Source organism: Lissotriton helveticus, chromosome 7, assembly GCF_964261635.1.
Source record: "Lissotriton helveticus chromosome 7, aLisHel1.1, whole genome shotgun sequence".
NCBI lineage: Eukaryota > Metazoa > Chordata > Amphibia > Caudata > Salamandridae > Lissotriton > Lissotriton helveticus.
The window spans coordinates 557,031,897-557,049,725 of record NC_136068.1 but is presented as its reverse complement, the minus strand read 5'-3'; the positions used below and the strand labels follow the sequence as shown (position 1 = coordinate 557,049,725).

General features: G+C 48.6%; 1 protein-coding gene across 1 annotated transcript in view; it reads right to left on the bottom strand.

Moving 5' to 3' along the window:
- LOC144766887 (3-oxoacyl-[acyl-carrier-protein] reductase FabG-like) overlaps positions 1-17,829 on the bottom strand; it is a 164,669-nt gene that overhangs the window by 106,322 nt on the left and 40,518 nt on the right. Inside the window, exon 4 of the mRNA XM_078650593.1 lies at positions 1,871-1,964. Within this exon, the coding sequence (XP_078506719.1) occupies positions 1,871-1,964 (94 nt within the window). The remainder of the gene's footprint in view (positions 1-1,870; positions 1,965-17,829) is intronic.

Here is a 17,829-nt window from a genome sequence, read left to right as displayed (position 1 = left end):
TGGATGGTAAGTCGGGTACACTGAGTAATAACAGTAGGGAACACACACACAATTGGTAGCAGCTCGTGAAGTCGCCCTGTCAATGAATATAGTGAATTGAAAGTATATGGGCCCTGAAGCCGGAAACGGCGAAATCATTGGCTGGGTGACCTCGCGCGCTCTATCAGAAGATAGCAAATGTTGGAACGTTAAAAGAGTAGCACTGTGTAATGCTCCTCCTTCTAAAAAAGTTCTTATTAGACATGGTGAAAAGTGTGTTTCTACTAAGAATGGATCACAATCCTTCCCAATTTTTCAGGGCGAAATTAACATTGAACAGACCTCATCTCCCATTAAACCTCAAGTCATCAGAGAAAACAGAGTTACTGACGTCCTGCAACATTGAACGACTATGTGTATGAATAATTTTGTTTTCGTTGCAAGGGAGGAGATGTGTAGTGTCTGCTTGTTCGCGTGACTCGACCGGCTGGGCAGAGCACGAGGACAAGCAGAAACCAGACGGTGTTTTCTTTTAAAAGGTCATCTTGCGCTTAGTTTACCTCGCGCTGCTGACAACTGTATTGTGCATGGTTTAAACTATGAACGTTGTAAGAGCGGTTATTTCTAGCTTTGAATGCCGTGGCGTGACACGCTTGTGTGTATCCGGTTAAGTTTTTGGAATAAATACTTTATTCAACTATTCTGCTTAAGTGCTTAAGTGTATTCACTACACAGTTCCTGGCCAATGACACCAGAGGTACATTTTGGAATGACCATTTGAGGTTCTGACCGCACTCTCCTCTGCATATTAGCACTCGTGCTATATATTTTGCAATGCTGCTAACCTTCCTAGGCATATCAGCTGGTATTAACTCAAACGCGACTAAAAGAACAGCAGGCCGCTCTCATCTCGAAAGCCAAGAATATTCATGGCTGAAGATTATCAAAAAGCCTAAAGTGCGCTTTAGAAGATTTACTGTACATACTATGTAGTGATCATGGACTGTGACAATGAGTGCAAAGTAATTAAAGATGCCACAACGCCCGTGGTACCATTCTCTGTAGTCGTGTTCACTTTAACAAAATTGGACTAAGATTACTGAGCAGAAACAGAAGAGCAGTAAATGAGGACATGGGACTAGGGCGTGTTGCACTACTCCAGTCTGCACTATGATGTGTCCCCCAATCTCTATGCGCCTTTGTCCACTTAATCTTCATCTCACAACCCCTCTTGGTCCAGCTCGTTGCTTCCGAATTGACCCGGGATGCACAAGAGGAGGTTACATTTGGTTTCCTCCATCATTCTCAGGAGAAACATTCATTAATCTGTGCCCACCAATTAAAAAGAAAACATTAAAAATTGTGCAAATTGGTGTTTTGTCCGTCTTTTGTCATAGTGTATACAACGCACTGTCCTCACTTGCCATGTACAGCAGAGGTACAGGTAAAATTAAGGTAAAATTAAGCTCTGCACCTGATATCACAATATTAGTCGTGTCATCCATAAAGGTATGTATCACTACACCAGTATTATGGCTGCCAATTAGATATGACCTGTCCCAGAATAAACCTTAAGATCTGCTAATTTAGCTTTAGTGAACGTGCCCACCTTCAGGATGCATAGAATTGGTGAAAGAACATCTTAAGCCGCAATGCTCTGGAATGCCCCCCCCCAGGCCTCCCCCTCCCAGGACTTGGAGTAGATTCTGCTAGATACCCCATCGGATAAGACTAGAACACTGGCTGGCCCACCGTGCAGCCTTTGCATTCATCAGGTAAGTGTTGTCTCCAACTACTTCCCTGAGCGCCAAGAAACATTGGTGGCTGCACAGTCTAGAAATATTTTGAAAGTAACAGAATACGCCCTATCTTCTCCAAGCTCAGCACTCACCGATCTCTGTCCATTAACACTGGAAACATTGACAATGTTTCCCTTGGTCTCGATGATGTGGGGCACTGCCAGATGGGTTAGATAAAAAATGGACCTAGAAGAGGCAAATGAAAAGTCAATAATGAGCGTCGGCATCAATAAAATAATACCAAACGGCCCTTCATATCCCACAATGACAGTAAGATGAGTGAAAAACACAAGACAAACAAATGCATTGATGTTGCGTAGATATACATTAATTTTTAATTTCTTAGAAAGAGGGACAAAGGGGACTGACAAAACGTATTCCTCTGAGCTCCCTTTTTGTACCAGTGCCTGCCCCTATGGTTTTTTAGGTTTCGACCTGGCGAGGGCACTGCAAAGCAGTGCCCCGCCCAGGGCGAAATCTTTTGAGTTACAGTATGGATGTTCGCACCGCCTCTGTTTCCCATTGGCTAGCTCCATAAATGGACGCTAGCCATTGGCAAACAGAGGCGTCCGTCATCCTGCGAGGCGACTCGTGGGCGTTTCTGGAGAATTTTTCTCATCCGGACCCTTTTGTCACGTCAGTGCGGCGGTGGGCGGGGCTTATTTTTTTTGGGCGTCCAGGTTTGTTTTGGCCATTCCACGGCCGACCGCCGCCGGAGGAAGTCTAGGTGAGTGCTTGTTATGTGGTGAGTGCTTGTTATGTCCATGACTTCGACTTTCCGCTCTATTGCCTGCTTATTTCATCAGGTAAGCAAACTGCTTGGACGAGATTGCTACTGTAGTACGAAAGCCCGCCCACGCTCTATTTGCAAAAGTCTTCCCGTTCCTGCCCCCCCTCCCGCTGTTCATGTCCCCGTTCCCGCCCCCCTCCCGCTGTCCGTGTGCGGGCAAGTAAGCGGTTTTACAGGCTTTCAGAGTAAGGGTAATTTTCCCTCCCTCCCTGAAGTTTCCCGTGCTTGTAAACCAGGAAGTAGCAGGATTACAGCTCCCAGACACGATGTCCCGTAACACTTCTTGCTCCGACCTCACCCTGGAAGAGAAACCCGGCCGGGATCTCTGTAGTCTAGGTGAGTGCTTGTTATGTGGTGAGTGCTTGTTATGTCCATGACTTCGACTTTCCGCTCTATTGCTTGCTTATTTCATCAGGCAAGCAAACTGCTTGGACGAGATTGCTACTGTAGTACGAAAGCCCGCCCACGCTCTATTTGCAAAAGTCTTCCAGTTCCTGCCCCCCCCTCCCGCTGTTCGTGTCCCCGTTCCCGCCCCCCTCCCGCTGTCCGTGTGCGGGCAAGTAAGCGGTTTTACAGGCTTTCAGAGTAAGGGTAATTTTCCCTCCCTCCCTGAAGTTTCCCGTGCTTGTAAACCAGGAAGTAGCAGGATTACAGCTCCCAGACACGATGTCCCGTAACACTTCTTGCTCCGACCTCACCCTGGAAGAGAAACCCGGCCGGGATCTCTGTAGTCTAGGTTAGTGCTTGTTATGTGGTGAGTGCTTGTTATGTCCATGACTTCGACTTTCCGCTCTATTGCCTGCTTATTTCATCAGGTAAGCAAACTGCTTGGACGAGATTGCTACTGTAGTACGAAAGCCCGCCCACGCTCTATTTGCAAAAGTCTTCCCGTTCCTGCCCCCCCCTCCCGCTGTTCGTGTCCCCGTTCCCGCCCCCCTCCCGCTGTCCGTGTGCGGGCAGTAAACGGTTTTACAGGCTTTCAGAGTAAGGGTCATTTTCCCTTCCTCCCTGAAGTTTCCTGTGCTTGTAAACCAGGAAGTAGCAGGATTACAGCTCCCAGACACGATGTCCCGTAACACTTCTTGCTCCGACCTCACCCTGGAAGAGAAACCCGGCCGGGATCTCTGTTTGTGAAGCGCGGTGAGTCAGAGACTACATGAGGCTCCTAAATACAGGAGCAGAATGAGATGAACTCCACTCGCCTCAAAAGAACATTACAACTGGGTTAGAAAACCACCTTCTGACCCATAGCTAGAGGAACATTTTAAAGATATTTTGTTTTTATAAGTGCCTCGAAAGTACCTTTGTGTTGATGACGGGAGCGTAAAAATGGTAACATTGTATCAGCCGAAGCTAGCCAAAAGTAACAGCGCAATGTGAACTGAAAGGCACATTTTCAAAGAGGAGTGTGAAAGAGGCTTGTGAGCCATTTCAAGCCTATTGACACTCCCAGAGCTCAGGGATGCATTGAAAAGCAATGTATTCATAGGCAAAAACACATTCTCGCCTGGTGGAAAGAAATGTGAAGAGGTGTGGCGCCGCGGCCAGGGCGACTGACGCTGGAATCTGGGGACCACGGTTCGATCCCCGGCTCCGGCGGCAGGTTAGCCCAGCACCATGTGACTCTGGGCAATAGCTCGCTTAATCTTCCCGACGGCCCCAGCGCCTAGAGACCCTTACGGGTGATTGTGCGCTTTACAAATGTGGACTTTACTTTACTTTATTGTGGTATTGATAACTTGTTCTTTTAATAATTTTTTTTTAAACAAAATCAAATGTTTATTTCTCGTTCCATTGGAGATATCGTTCTTCTTCCTAAATTTAAAGAGACTTTAAATTCCACAGCTGGGCCAGTGGTGAGCCCGGGAGCAGGATTGGTTTTTGACTCTGTGAATTATGCGGCACACACATATCATCACCAGACATGACCCCCCCGCCCCTCCCCCTCCGTGCATTTGATGTTTCAAGTGGTCCTTTTGTTTGGATGTTAACAGGACTTGCTCCTCTCACTCACAGGATACACAGAGTCTTCAGCCCTCTTTCTCAGTCTCTCTGTCTCCCTCTCTAGCTGTTCATCTTTCTTATTCTCCCTGTTCCCCCTCGCTCTCTCTCGTGCTCCCTCTCTCTCTGCTCTCTTTCTTTCACATTGTCTCGCTCCTGCTCTAGATGTGTCTCGCCCTTCCTCTCCTCCCTTTCCCTTCTGCTTTCTCTCCTCACTCTTTAGCACTTGTTTTTACATTTTTACTCTCTCCCTCCCTCTCGCTCTCGCTCCCTCTCTCTCTCCCTCTCTCTCGCTCCCTCTCTCTCTCCCTCTCTTGCTTCCTCTTTCCCTCTCTTCCCTCCTCTTTCGCTCTCTTCCTCTCCCCGCCCCTTCCTCTCTCTCTCCCTCCCTTCTTCCTCTCTCACTCCCTCCTTCCTCTCCCCCTCCCTCCATTCCTCTCTCTCTTCCTCCATTCCTCTCTCTCTTCCTCCATTCCTCTCTCTCTTCCTCCATTCCTCTCTCTCTTCCTCCATTCCTCTCTCCATCTCTCCATCTCCATCCATAGTCCTTTATGTGCGCTACCTCCTGCGCAGCGCTCATTTAGAGTTTTCCCTGGACCTCTGACTGTACGCATGTTTCAGTAATATGGAATATGGGCAAAGGAATTCTTTCATTTGTATGGGGCCAGACGTGCAAGAATGGAACTGCATTCAGTATTACAGAAAGAGGATTATTAATCCTTCTGTAAAACAAAACTGTTCTCGGGGCACAGCAGACATGCTAGAGGGTAATTTGACACGAGGCATGACTCCTGCGTTCAGATGCTGGCTCTCACACTTCATCAAACAAGCATTTGCAATGCAATAGGTCTCACATTTGCGAGAAATTAAGCTAATGGCAATGTAAATGACAATGCCATTTATTTATCTGTTTTCAAAACAAACACATAAATACAAATTTTGTCATTTACAATGCCAATAGCTCAAACTTTTCCAAAGGCGAAACCATTGCATTGTAAATGCTTGTTTTCAATATGTTTGATTTGCCGCAGAATCAAGACATACACACTATGTAAAGATATGCAATATGCCGACTTACTTTAAGGAAAATCTAAAAATTCCTCGCAAATGCCCAGAAAAAAGCAACAAGCAAAAAAAGGCACAAGGGGCTCTTCTCACTTTTTCCCACCCTTCCATCGATCTATTTAATCCGTTCTCTTCCATCACCATTCAGGGATGTCAGTCCAAGGGTCTTCTCTCACTCTGTACGCCTAACATCCCTGCCACCATTCTTGTTTACCCTTCAACCCAACCTTTCCTTATCTCTTTATCTTATTCTATACTCAAACTGTGGAACACTTGAGGAACCCTAAGCATAGGCATCTGGTGAACCCAACCACTCTATTTTTTTTTGTTCAGGCGGACAGACGCACACCGTCAAATTAGGGCCTCTAGCCAAAAAAGCTAAAGGAGGACAAAACTGTCAGAATACATTCTGTTTCCAAACATGTTTAAAAAATCTATAGCTTCCAACAGCTTGGGTGATAACAGAAATCTATTATCCCTACAGTATTTGGGCCTGACTCTAGCAAAGCGAGACATAGCGCAGGAGTGGCACACCGAGGCTCCTCCATCCCTGGCAGTATGGAAGAGGGGAAGTGACATTGTATGGGGTTGAAAATAGCAGTTTATAAGGCAAGGGACTGCCCCCAGAAACCCACTATGATGTGGAAGAGATGGGCTGAATACCGGAGCACAGATTTGGAACCTGTCTGTCCCAGGGTTCTTGGTTCAAGATGAATCCGGGGCCTTCGCTGGATGACAGCAGGCTGGGTGGGGGTTGGGATACGGATAGTATCCACAGTGGCATCACTCGAGGGGTGCGGACCGCACTGGGTGACACCATCACATGGGCAGTGGCGGCTGGTGACATTTGAAAGTGGTGAGGCATAAAACAATTGTCGTACTTCACTGCGGCGAGCAAGCAAGCCTGAACCACCTACGGGAGTTTGGGGGGTCTCCCCCTGAGAAAATTTTGAAAAAAGAGTGGGCAAACGGTGCATATTCAAGCAAACCAGAAGGTTTGAAAAACAGCCCTGGAATGCTTTCTGCCCAGACTCAGGATCCTTCCCACCTGGCAGTGCCAAAGGAACAAATTAAATCCTGCCTCTTCAATGAGGCTTTTCTAGCCCTCTACAAAACGCACAGAATGCCGCCCATCCCATGCAAAGGAAAAGTCCCTGAAAATTGTTAAAGTGCTGCAGAGGAGCTCTGTGAACTGAGTAAAGAACAAGTGACCTCAGCCAGTCAGATTTTGCTCATCCTGTACGTATGTAGGGGTTTTGGTTACACATGAAATACACCTAGACTCAATATCCAAAACAGCATTACAAAGTGGCCACCAGCCAAAAGTCAGCACACAACAATTGAATTAAATACATAAATAAATTAAGTGAGAGAGATCCCGCTTAAGCGCAGCGACTGATGTAAGGATAAGAACACCACTCTGATCATCTGACCTCAGAACCCCTCTTCCATCTCTCATGTGCATAGGACTCTCTGCCCTCAGTACCCCTCATCCATCCCTCCTGTGCACATTGCGCGCTGCCCTCAGTACCCCTCTTCCTTCTCTCTTGTGCAGTGCTCTTTGCCCAGAAAACGTGGAAATATGTGAGAGTGAAAAGAAGTAAAGAATGATAGAAATAAAGAAGATAGGACGCTATTTAAAAGAGTGGACATGCATTTTTTAAAGATATTTAACCCAGGCTGGCAGATTAAGTAACTGCCCTTTGCACTGAAATAAACACATTTATATAATTCCACTTTAAAGATCTCATCTTGCTGATACCGGGGTCACCCAAGTGAATCCTCGTCCCATAAAATATTTCCTCCTTTCTTTTTTCATGCCATATTAAAGCATTTATATTTTGAGTTTTGAACTTGCTGCTTGTCTCTTTAAAACTGAAAAGGACACACTCAGCTGCCACCTGATACAATGGATGGATCTGCAATGAAAGCGTCGGCTTTCCCTGACCTGAAATGTGCGTCTTAGCTGTAGTAATTTAGGAGCCCGGAACCAAACCAACGTCGTGACATTCCCCCCTTCCCCCCGCGAGTCACGACTGCTAACACCCCAAGCTTCGGCGCCTTAACATTAAATGTTAGCTCTGGGGGTGTAGCGCAGGTGGGGGGGGGTTAAAAATAAAGTATTACAAGAAAACTCACCGGGTCAGCGCTGCCTCTGCTCCTGGCTGGGGTCCCGACTCCCTTGTGGGCACCTTCTCAACGTCTTCATCTGCGGAGTGGCTGGCAACCCCTCTCAGCCAATCCAGACGCTGCTCCAGCAACACCAGGATTGGCTTGAGCAGGGACTGTCCCTGCCCATAGGAGATTGGGGGTTGGGACCACTGGCCGGTAGAAACCCTCGCTCGCTCTCCTAATGTGCAGCAGGGCACTGCAGGCAGCGGCTACTTTTGCGTATGTTCGGGCAGATCGGAAAAATTATCTGCCCAAACTCAAGCATGCGCACTATTGCTGCTGGGCCGGGCCTGCAGCAATAGTAGCACTACCACTGTACTGTCAGTCACAGTTACCCTGCAGTGCTGCCCCACCCCCTTCAGCGAATCTGACTCGGGCGTCCGGCCGGCCTGATTTCGAGTGGACTGGTGAAGTGTGTGTAATGCAGGAAGAAGCTGTGGCATTAGTGGGGCAACGCCCCAACGCCCCCAATGGACGCACCGCCACTGCACATGGGGTGACACCGTGAGTCCCCGCCCACACTTTTGAAGCTCCTTACTTGTACCCCATGAGCTTCCCCCTGCCCCCTGCCCCCGGGCCTGCGAGCCTCTTCCAGGTGCGCACCCAGCCCTGGTGACCCCAAATGTCTCATCCCAAGTGTTAGCCCCATATTTGGTGGCAGCCGCGCTGCCAAATCAGACCATAAAAAAATGCTGCATTTATTACGGAACAAAAAGCATGCCAAAAGCAAGAAATCCGTTCAAATAGCACGTGACAGCTCAACAAGAACACAGACACAGTCCTGAGTGAACAAACTCTGTCACTAGGATTAAACGCATGCGCATTCGAGGCAAAGTCAGCGCATGGGCAGTCTGTGTGTATGGAAGTTTCTGTTGTGGCCCATATCTCGCCAGGTGAAGGAGGAGTACGATCGCCGGTACCAGGTGACCAGGAGCCGCCTGAACGAGCGAGGCTTCACGGAATACTGTGTTAAGGCCGAGGTGAGGTAACTAATGGGGTGTTTGTGGCAGACAAGCATTGGGAGAGGATGAATTGAAACCCAAAGTTTAACCTGTTTATTGTAGATCTACTTTACCCTGCCCACTATGTAATATGTAATATTTGATATTTAATTAGTTTCTAACGTTTGTCTATAGAGCAAATGTTTCCAAGTGACTCCATGTCATCAGTGACACTGTGTTCCAGTGCTTATCTTTTATTTAACACCCCAATGCAGTCAGGGATTTGTAGTGGCACTTCACCGGCGGCTCTTGGGCACCGGAACCAGCCACCCTGCCCCTGCAGCCTGGAGAGCCTGACTCCACCCCAGCTGACAGCTGATCCCGGGAACCGGCACCGCCCCCCCAGCCCCTGTGCTGGCACCACACGTGTTCCGGGCCGGACCCTGCTGCAGGTGCGCGAACACTCATACTTTATAATTATTCCTGGGGTTCACAACGTCAGGACGTTGGAACACATTGGCACCCTCGTGCAGCCGGATCTCCCTGATCTTTCATTTGCAGAGGGGCCCCTGATCTTTCATTTGCAGAGGGGCCCCTCTGCCAGATCCTGCTCCCTGCAGTTTCTTTCCGGGTTCTCGTGGGCACCGGGTGCCCAAGTCATGAGGGGGTGACACCATGAGTTACCCGCACTGGGTGACACCAACCCTAGTGAAGCCACTGAGTATCCTATAGATAGAACATTACTGTGATTTATTAATCTGTAGGGTGAGGGGTGGGAGGGGTATGTACAAGCAGATGTTACTTTTTCCTTTATATTATTATTAAGCATTGTATAGTTGTGTGTTGGCTTAATTGGCCTCGTTCTTCGTGCGAACTGCAAAAGAAATAAAATGCGTTAAAAAATTAAATCTATACCTCCTTTCATGTCGCTTACTAGCGGGGCCAGATTACCCAAATGTATGTAGTAGTCAATAAGTGAACAAAACACATTTTACAACAAGCTTTAGCCAAGCAAATTGGTCTTGTGTTGCCTACCAACATTTTGGCTTCATCAATGCCCATTTTGTTTTGTCAACGCAGTAATACAACTTTATTGTAAAAGTGAAATAAATTTGATCTTAAAAAGCACACATTGGCTCATTAGTCCCTGGCACTGCAGGTAACTACTTTGTTGGTGTATGTAATTATTAAAGAGCAGAATGCTGTCACTAACTGTGAAGTTAGCCAATGGGTGAAGTGGAATGGCCCACGGCCACGTACTGTAGGAGGCAGAAGAAAAAGAGGAATGACAAGACAGACTAACAGATCAAAAGTGTATGCGGGAAACAACAATTAGTAAGTATATTATGTACTCACGGGAAAAAACTGTTAAAACTGAGCTATGGCTCTGGCTTAAATGAGTAAAAGCACAGACATTTTCCAGTTATGGTTATGAATGAACACAACCCTCTCCATAAACCATGGTGTCCGCAATGCTGTTTTTTAAAATCTGAACCATTGGCAGATAGGTGTATTAGGCATAGCGGAGGCTGTGTGTTCATAACCATAACTAGCAAATGCCAGTGGTTTTATGCGTTTGAGAAATAACTATTACTCAGTTTTTTACTGTGATTTTTTACGCAAATTTCCTAGATTTTTTAATGATGTACTTAATTGGCAACCCCAGAAGCACAGGTGGATTGGGTGCCCAATTCACCCACACCCCACCTCACAAACAGCAAAACGTTGCGAGCAGCATATGGGCACCAAAACCCTCGACCTGCAGCCAGGCCATAAGGTGGACCTGCCATGTAGGAGCAGCCCCCACAGCCTTCAGCCAGGAATAGCAGAGTTGGGAGCAGGGCCTCATCTGCGCCAGCCCTTGTGCCCAACTTGCCATGGGCCCAAACACCCCCTCCGTGCAGCCTTTTTATCGTGTGCAGCAGTGGTAGGATGCGGGGTCTAGCCACAAGCCCAGCCCTGCGCCTAACCTGCAGTGGAGGCTACTCAGCGTGTGTTGGGCAGGGCTTGGCCTGTGGCTGGCCCCTGCACTCTCTGTCCTGCTGTGAAGCAAAGCCAGGCACTCACTTTAGTATTTGGCTTTGCTTGTGCTTTTTCTTTACAGTGCCGGAAACCCCCAAGTCAGAAGCAACTCGCATGTAAGGCACAAAATGACGGTTGAATCCCAAACCTAAAATGGCTGCCGGCAAACAAGTTGGCTCCGACTCACAAATCGTGCATCACTCATCATGCTTTATTTTTATGAGCACCATGTGTTTTCTATGCGTCTGAATGCCCGACAACTGTCCTGAAGTTGGTCACCTTTGGGGCTGGGCACCCATTCAATGTGCAACCCATTAAAAAAAACAAAGGCAGTCTTGAATGTCGAATGAAAAACCTAACATAGGGAGTGAGCGTATGTGCTGGAATCAGAGCAACTTTTCACCCACCACTCTGTAGGCCAGTGACCACCTAACCACTGAAGGGGACTTCAGGACCTCCATCCGGGGCCAAAGTACAAGGTGCTCCTAGGCAGATACTAACAGTAAAGACAATGTCACACTATTACGGAGGAGGAGTACGCCATGCTTGCTTGAGAAGTTACAAAGATCCCCTACCAGACTGATTTCAACAGGGGGCCTTGGGGGAGATGGGCCAAGATGGTTATGTGGGGTCCTCTGTCCTCTCCCAAAAGGCTGTTGAGTCTGTTGTGTGGAGGAAGAAGGTGTTATCTGCAAGATACAATAAACTTAGCCCACTCCTGTAGAGCTTTTTTGCGTGAGTGCTTACAACTCAAATGCGACAGAAGTACAAGGCAAACGGCTGTTTCATCATTGGCATGGGATCACAACCTCAGGGAAAGGTAAAAAGAGGCAAGCAAGTGGCCATGCTTATTAACACTACAAAAGCTTGCTGCAAGTTGAAGGAATCATGGTGTCACAAATGACAAGGTTGACCAAGTGACTAGGCCATGGCAGCATTGCAAGTAAATATTTTGAATTATCATTCCTGCTCTACCTTATTAATCCATTTAAATTTAACTCTCAGCGAAAATATTTTACAGACTGTAAAGTTGCTGTTGTCTAGCTTAATCTTCTGTTTAGAACCTACTAAAGTTCAAATCAAACCACAATGTATAGGCGATTACCATCTAAATGGGGTGGGTTATCAAGGAATCAGCCCAGCACGAATAATAACCCACTCCCTACATTTTAGCCCTTAATGATGTATACTTACATCAACATATTTAAAGAGTAAAGCACAGACACAAAACCTACATTCACCAAAGCATGTTCTTATTTTCTGTGATTTCTTTTATTTCATCTACATAATCTTTTTATACATCCTTCTTATTAGATGTATTTCTCTTTTTTCTAATTTCCATCCTTTACATTTTGCGGCTAACACGTGTTTTGCAAAAATTGCCTCAACAGTGATGCATCATACTACTGCATGTAGGCTTTAACTGTCAAATCCACAATCTTGCACCTGCAACCTATAGGCTTCCGAAACTCAGTTTTGTGCTGGGGTATTTTAATCACAAGCACTTACTTTCAAGGTGCAACCTTTTCAGGAAGGCACCTTCAAGAAATAAGATTCCAAAGTTCCAGAAGTGGTTAACTTAGGAACAAAACGTTGATAAGCATTATTTCTACAAGTTTCCACCACTCATAATTGTATGTGCAGAAACACTTTCACTATGACAATTCCAGCATTACCACCTTTCATAGTTAGTAAACATGCTGGAAACAATGCAGCTCTTTCCATGGTTATTACACATGTTGGCAACAGAGTTGTCAGTGCTGGCCCTTTCATGGTTGGTAAACATGCTGGCAACCAAGGTGTCAACACACCACCGTATATAGTCAGTAAACTAACTGGAAATAAAGGTGTTAACACAGCACCTTCTAAGCAGAGCAATGCAGTGACCTAGAGTAGTACACATTTACAAAGAGTAATTATAAGTATCATAACTTATTAACTCCCCAAGCCTCAAAGAGTCTGAAACTCAGAACTCTGCATCATGGCAGTGAAACGGTGCTCCACTTGTTGAATTGGACGTCCACTCACAATTAACCCCTTCCCTGTGCCGCGAATTCTGCAGCGGTGCGGGGATTTAATTAGGGGGCGTAGCCCCTTGCGTGCTCAGGACGGCCCCGGCCGTGTGCTCAGGTCCAAAATCCGCCCACTAATTAATTATTCCACACAGGCGGGGAATTTGCGCCGCGCTGCGGAATCGGAGGCGTTCAGACGGCCCCCGGCGGTCATGAGCACAAGCCCAGTGTGACGTAGGATGGCCGGGGGCCGTCCTGAGCACACAAGGGGTTAAGAGGAATTTTCCAAGCTGATATCATTGAGGTGGCTTCTGGACACTGGGAGGGGGATTCTCGCAGAGTAGGTTCATTGTAATGCAATGTAATAAACATTTAAAAGCGCGCAACTACCTCTACAGAGGTGTACTGACGCTAGCAGCAGGCTCATGAAAGGGTCAGGCTGGTAATTATGCCTGAGTGAAGAGCCAGGTTTTTAAAGCTCTCCTGAATTCTAGTTCTGATTCCATCAGGCGAAGATGAACCGACAGAGAGTTCCAAAGTTTTGCTGTTTTTACCGCAAAGGATCTGCCACCTTGCTGGGCTTTTCAGAAATGTGGAGCCCGAAGAAGTCGCAGATGGTTGGATCTCAGGACCCGATCATGATGAGATAAATGCTACCTCTGCCCAAGGTACCTAGGGCCTATATATCTGGTGACTCTAAACGCCAAGATCAATGACTTGAACTCTATCCTCCTGATTACCGGGAGCCAGTAAAGCTGTGTCAAGTGAAGGGAGATATGGTGACGGAGAGATATCCGACTAACCAATCGTGCAGTGGAATTCTGAACTATTTTTAGCCTGCGAGTCAAGTATGCAGGTAGCCCCAGATATAGGCTGTTAGCTTAGTCCAGCTGTGAGGTCACCAGTGTAATGCACCGAGCAGGAGAATCACTTGGAGGTCAAAAGGGAGTGAGAGAAGGAAGGACAGGAAGAGAGCTGAGAGGGACGGGAGAGGGATAGAGGGCGTAGTAGAAAGTGTAAAAACAAGTTGTTTTTTTGCAGTATTTTTATAGCGCAAACCTGGTTAAGGGCAACAGAGTGCATTACAACAGAATCAGACTACAATACACACTTTTTAGGTTTCGCCTCGCGATCCGCTGCGCAGCAGCGTTCGCGCAGGCGAAATCTAATGTTAGAACAGTACTGGCTTTGTCCCGCCTTCTCTTCCATTGGCTAGCTCCATAAATGGAGGCTAGCCATTGGAAGAGAGATCTGTCCGTCATTGCCAGGGCAGATTCGTGGGCGTTCCGGCGGTTTTACTCATCCCGCCCCTTTGCGATCGTCATGCGGCGGTGGGCGGTGGTTAGTTTATTTTTTCTTCGAAGGTTTGTTTTGGTCATTTCTCCAGGCCGACCACCGCCGGAAGAAGTCCAGGTGAGTGCTCCCCCCCCCTCCCGCTGTCCGTGTGCCCCTTCCAACCCCCCCCCCTCCCGCTGTTCGTGTGCCCGTTCCCGCCCCCCCTCCCGCTGTCCGTGTCTCCGGCCCCACTTCTAAATTCTTGTTTCTGTTTTCTGTAGAGTCTCCTCTTCACGCACATTGTCACACAAGTGGACACACCACGCGACACTAGCGGTAAACATGGTCCGCGTTTGCAAATGTTGGGTCTCGCGCGAACCCGGAGCAATAACAACATTTTCATGGAAGAGCAATGTGTTGCACAATTAGGGTGCGCTTCGGGCTGTGCATGTTGGTAAGGAAACAAGAATTAGTCTGGCTGAGCAGTGCGGTGTGTGTGCAGCGGGGGAGCTGCAAGGAGCTCGGATGGGGGAAGGCTCAGGATCCTCAAGTGAAAAGTTAGCAACAGACGCCGCGCTCGCTGCCCGGGCAGGCTCCGCATCATCTGCAGCAGCCCAGAATCCCTGCAGCTAGTTGTGTTTTGTAGATGTTTTTTCGCTAATCGCTGCCGGTCATCGTCTCTGCTGCCTCATCCAAGTTCTGTTCTCGTCGCTTTTGTTCGGCTTTTGTATTTGAGACTGGGGTTTTTGTGCTGCTGGTTTTCCCATCTTCTCTTTCTTGCATGGATGAATCATGGCTACGCTTGTGTGCCGGGTCCAGTTCTTAGATGACACCGATCCTTTCAACAGCACCAACTTTCCCGAGCCCACCCGGCCACCGCTCTACACCTTCCTGGAGGACATCACGCTCGTCAACCAGGTGGCAGGGGTGCACCAGCTGCTGAAAGCCCCGCACAAGGTAAGACCGCGGGGTGGGTGTGTGGTGCCCTCCGTGGCGGGCACTGTGCGAGAGTGGGTCGGTCCCTGCAGGAGGACATTTGAGGGGATCTGATGATTGCAGCCTGGGGTTACGAGTGGGGGGTCTTTCTGTTTTACAGCCAGGGGTCCACGGAGGGCTCCTTCACTTTGTATGGAAGGGGGGGGGGTTAATTCAGGTGTCACTTTATTGGAAACACAACGTGGATCTGAGACCGCCTACAGTGTGCAAACATACACTGACACTGCACCATTTTTCGAACTGGGTGATGATCACGGGCACAAGTGTGCCCACTCCCCACATCAGCCATTTACCTGTATCCCCAGTGGCCACTCCTGAGCCCAGAGAACAATCTGCGACCCTTTCGGGGTTGCGTCATTTTTCAGCTCCTCGAAGCCCCTTCTCCCGTGGTGCACCCACCCCGTGCCACAGGCACACCAGAGCTGGAGGGCTGAGGGCAGGACGCGCCTCCAGAAAAGAGTTGGTTTTGAGAGCGCCGCCGAGGACTGGGTGTAGGGTGCACTGCAGTGCTGCTCCACTGCGGGAAACGAGGCTGCCTGCCAGGCTCTGCTGCTGTGTCACCAGATACCACGACTCTCTGCATCACCGTCCCGCATGTGTCGCAGCTCCCCTTAGACTTCCCCTCCAGTCCGATGGCATAGATGGGGTGCCATGGCCCCTTTGCATGTAATGGGAATAAGCCCCGAACTGCTTCCTTGAGAAGTCAAAATTAGCTGTAATCAGGGTTCACTGGGCCTCTCTGGCCCTGGTACCACTACACGTTCTACACCACCATACCTACGCCCTTGATCGAGTCACCACCTCTCTCCGCTCTGCGAACTCCTAAATGGCAACCATCACACAATTGACTTTTTACATGCAGATCTAGCATACATTCTGTTCAGACGCCAGGTCCCCCGCAGACCCTCTTTCTACCAGTTGCAGTGATGCCCGCGGGCTGGCCGCCTCACGCCTGGTTATCAGTGAGCCCCGTAGCGTTATCCCAGTCATCTGTCAAGACGCTGGCCCCAGCCACTTTTACATCCACAGAGAAAGCAGTGGGGGGTCGGAAGGGACGCTGCGATGGGTGGGGGAAGGGTGAATGAACTCCATTGCCAAAGTTTACCAATGTTTGTGCACATGCATGTACGTATTTAATTAATTAATTCTGCTTTAGATGGCTTTGGCATTTATGGGCGTTTAATGCAAATGTCCGTTTCATTTTCTGCATAATTTAACACGTACTTCACTGGCAATTTGAGTGCCGAGTTACTTGCAATGTGTTACTGTGTCGTGTATGAGTGTGTGGGTCCGTGGGAGGAAAGTGTGTGAGGTGTTGAGTGCACTTTGGTGTGTGATGTTTGTGCCCAAATGTCATCCTTTTGCATACTTTTGTTTGTCGGCCACATGGATGGGAGGGCGGGCCCCAGGGTATTCTGATGCAGACTTCCTGTGTGTGTGGAGGATGCGTGAGCCACAGGGTTGAAATTCCATGTGCTGTTTGCGTGGGGTGTGTGTGTAGTCCACTGGGTTGAATGCTTGTGTGCTGTTTGCGTGGCGGGTAAATACTTCACTGAACTGAATGCCTGTTTGCTTGGAGTCTGCATACTCCACTGGGTTGAAGTTCCATATGCGGTTAGCTTGGTGGGCGAGTACTCCACTGGTTTTAATGCCCATATGCTGTTTGCGTGGATAGTGATTACTCCACTGCATTGAATGCCTGTTTGCTGGAGGGTACATACTCCACTGGGTTGAATGCCTGTTTGCTGGAGGTTACATACTCCACTGGGTTGAATGCATGTGTGCTCTTTGCGTGGCAGGTACATACTCCATCACGTCGAAAGCCTATTTTCTCTTTCCATAGAGTGTGTGTACTCCTGTTTGCATGTAACGTGCATACTCTACTGGGTGTGATGGCCATGCAGAGTATTGGTGTTGAGGTTATTTATGGTTGTGTGTGCCTTTTATGGGTGTGTACTTGAGTTCCCTGTGTGAGGTGGTGTGGGAGATTTTGTGTGCTGCTATTTGCTCTGTGTGAAGGCGTGAATGGTGGTGTTCAGCTTAAAGCTTATTTCCTGTACGGTGTATGCATGGTTCATGAAGTTCTATTTTACTTTCATTGTTTCAGTGTTATGTTCCTTTAGTTTGGCTGTTATGTATTCAGTTTCTTGTGTTCCTTTTAGGTTCTTGTACTTTATTGAGCTACTGTTCGTGCGGGGGGGGGGGCGAGTGAGGGGGAGATGTGTGATATTACCCCTGTGCCCTCAGCTCTTACCTGTGCCCTCAGCTCTTACCCCTCTGCCCTCAGCTCTTACCCTGCCCTGTGCCCTCAGCTCTTCCTAGGCCCTCGCTTCTGACTCATGTGCCCTCAGCACTTACCTCTGCCCTCAGCTCTCACCCCTCTGCTCTCAGCTCTCACCCCTCTGCCCTCAGCTCTCACCCCTCTGCCCTCAGCACTCACCCCTCTGCCCTCAGCACTCACCCCTCTGCCCTCAGCACTCACCCCTCTGCCCTCAGCACTCACCCCTCTGCCCTCACCCGTGCCCTCAGCTCTGACACCTGTGCCCTGTGACCCTCACCGGTGACCATGGCCAGCATGGCGGGGGAGATCGTGGCCTTCCTGCTGGCCCTGTCGGGCTGGGTGCTGGTCTGCTCCACGCTGCCTACCGACTACTGGAAGTGTGCGGCTCTGTGTGTGTGTGTGGCTCTGCGTGTGGCTATGTAGGTATGTATGTGTGTGGGACTCTGTGTGGGTCTGTGTGTTTGCGTGTGGCATTTGCGAGAGATCAAGCTATTGG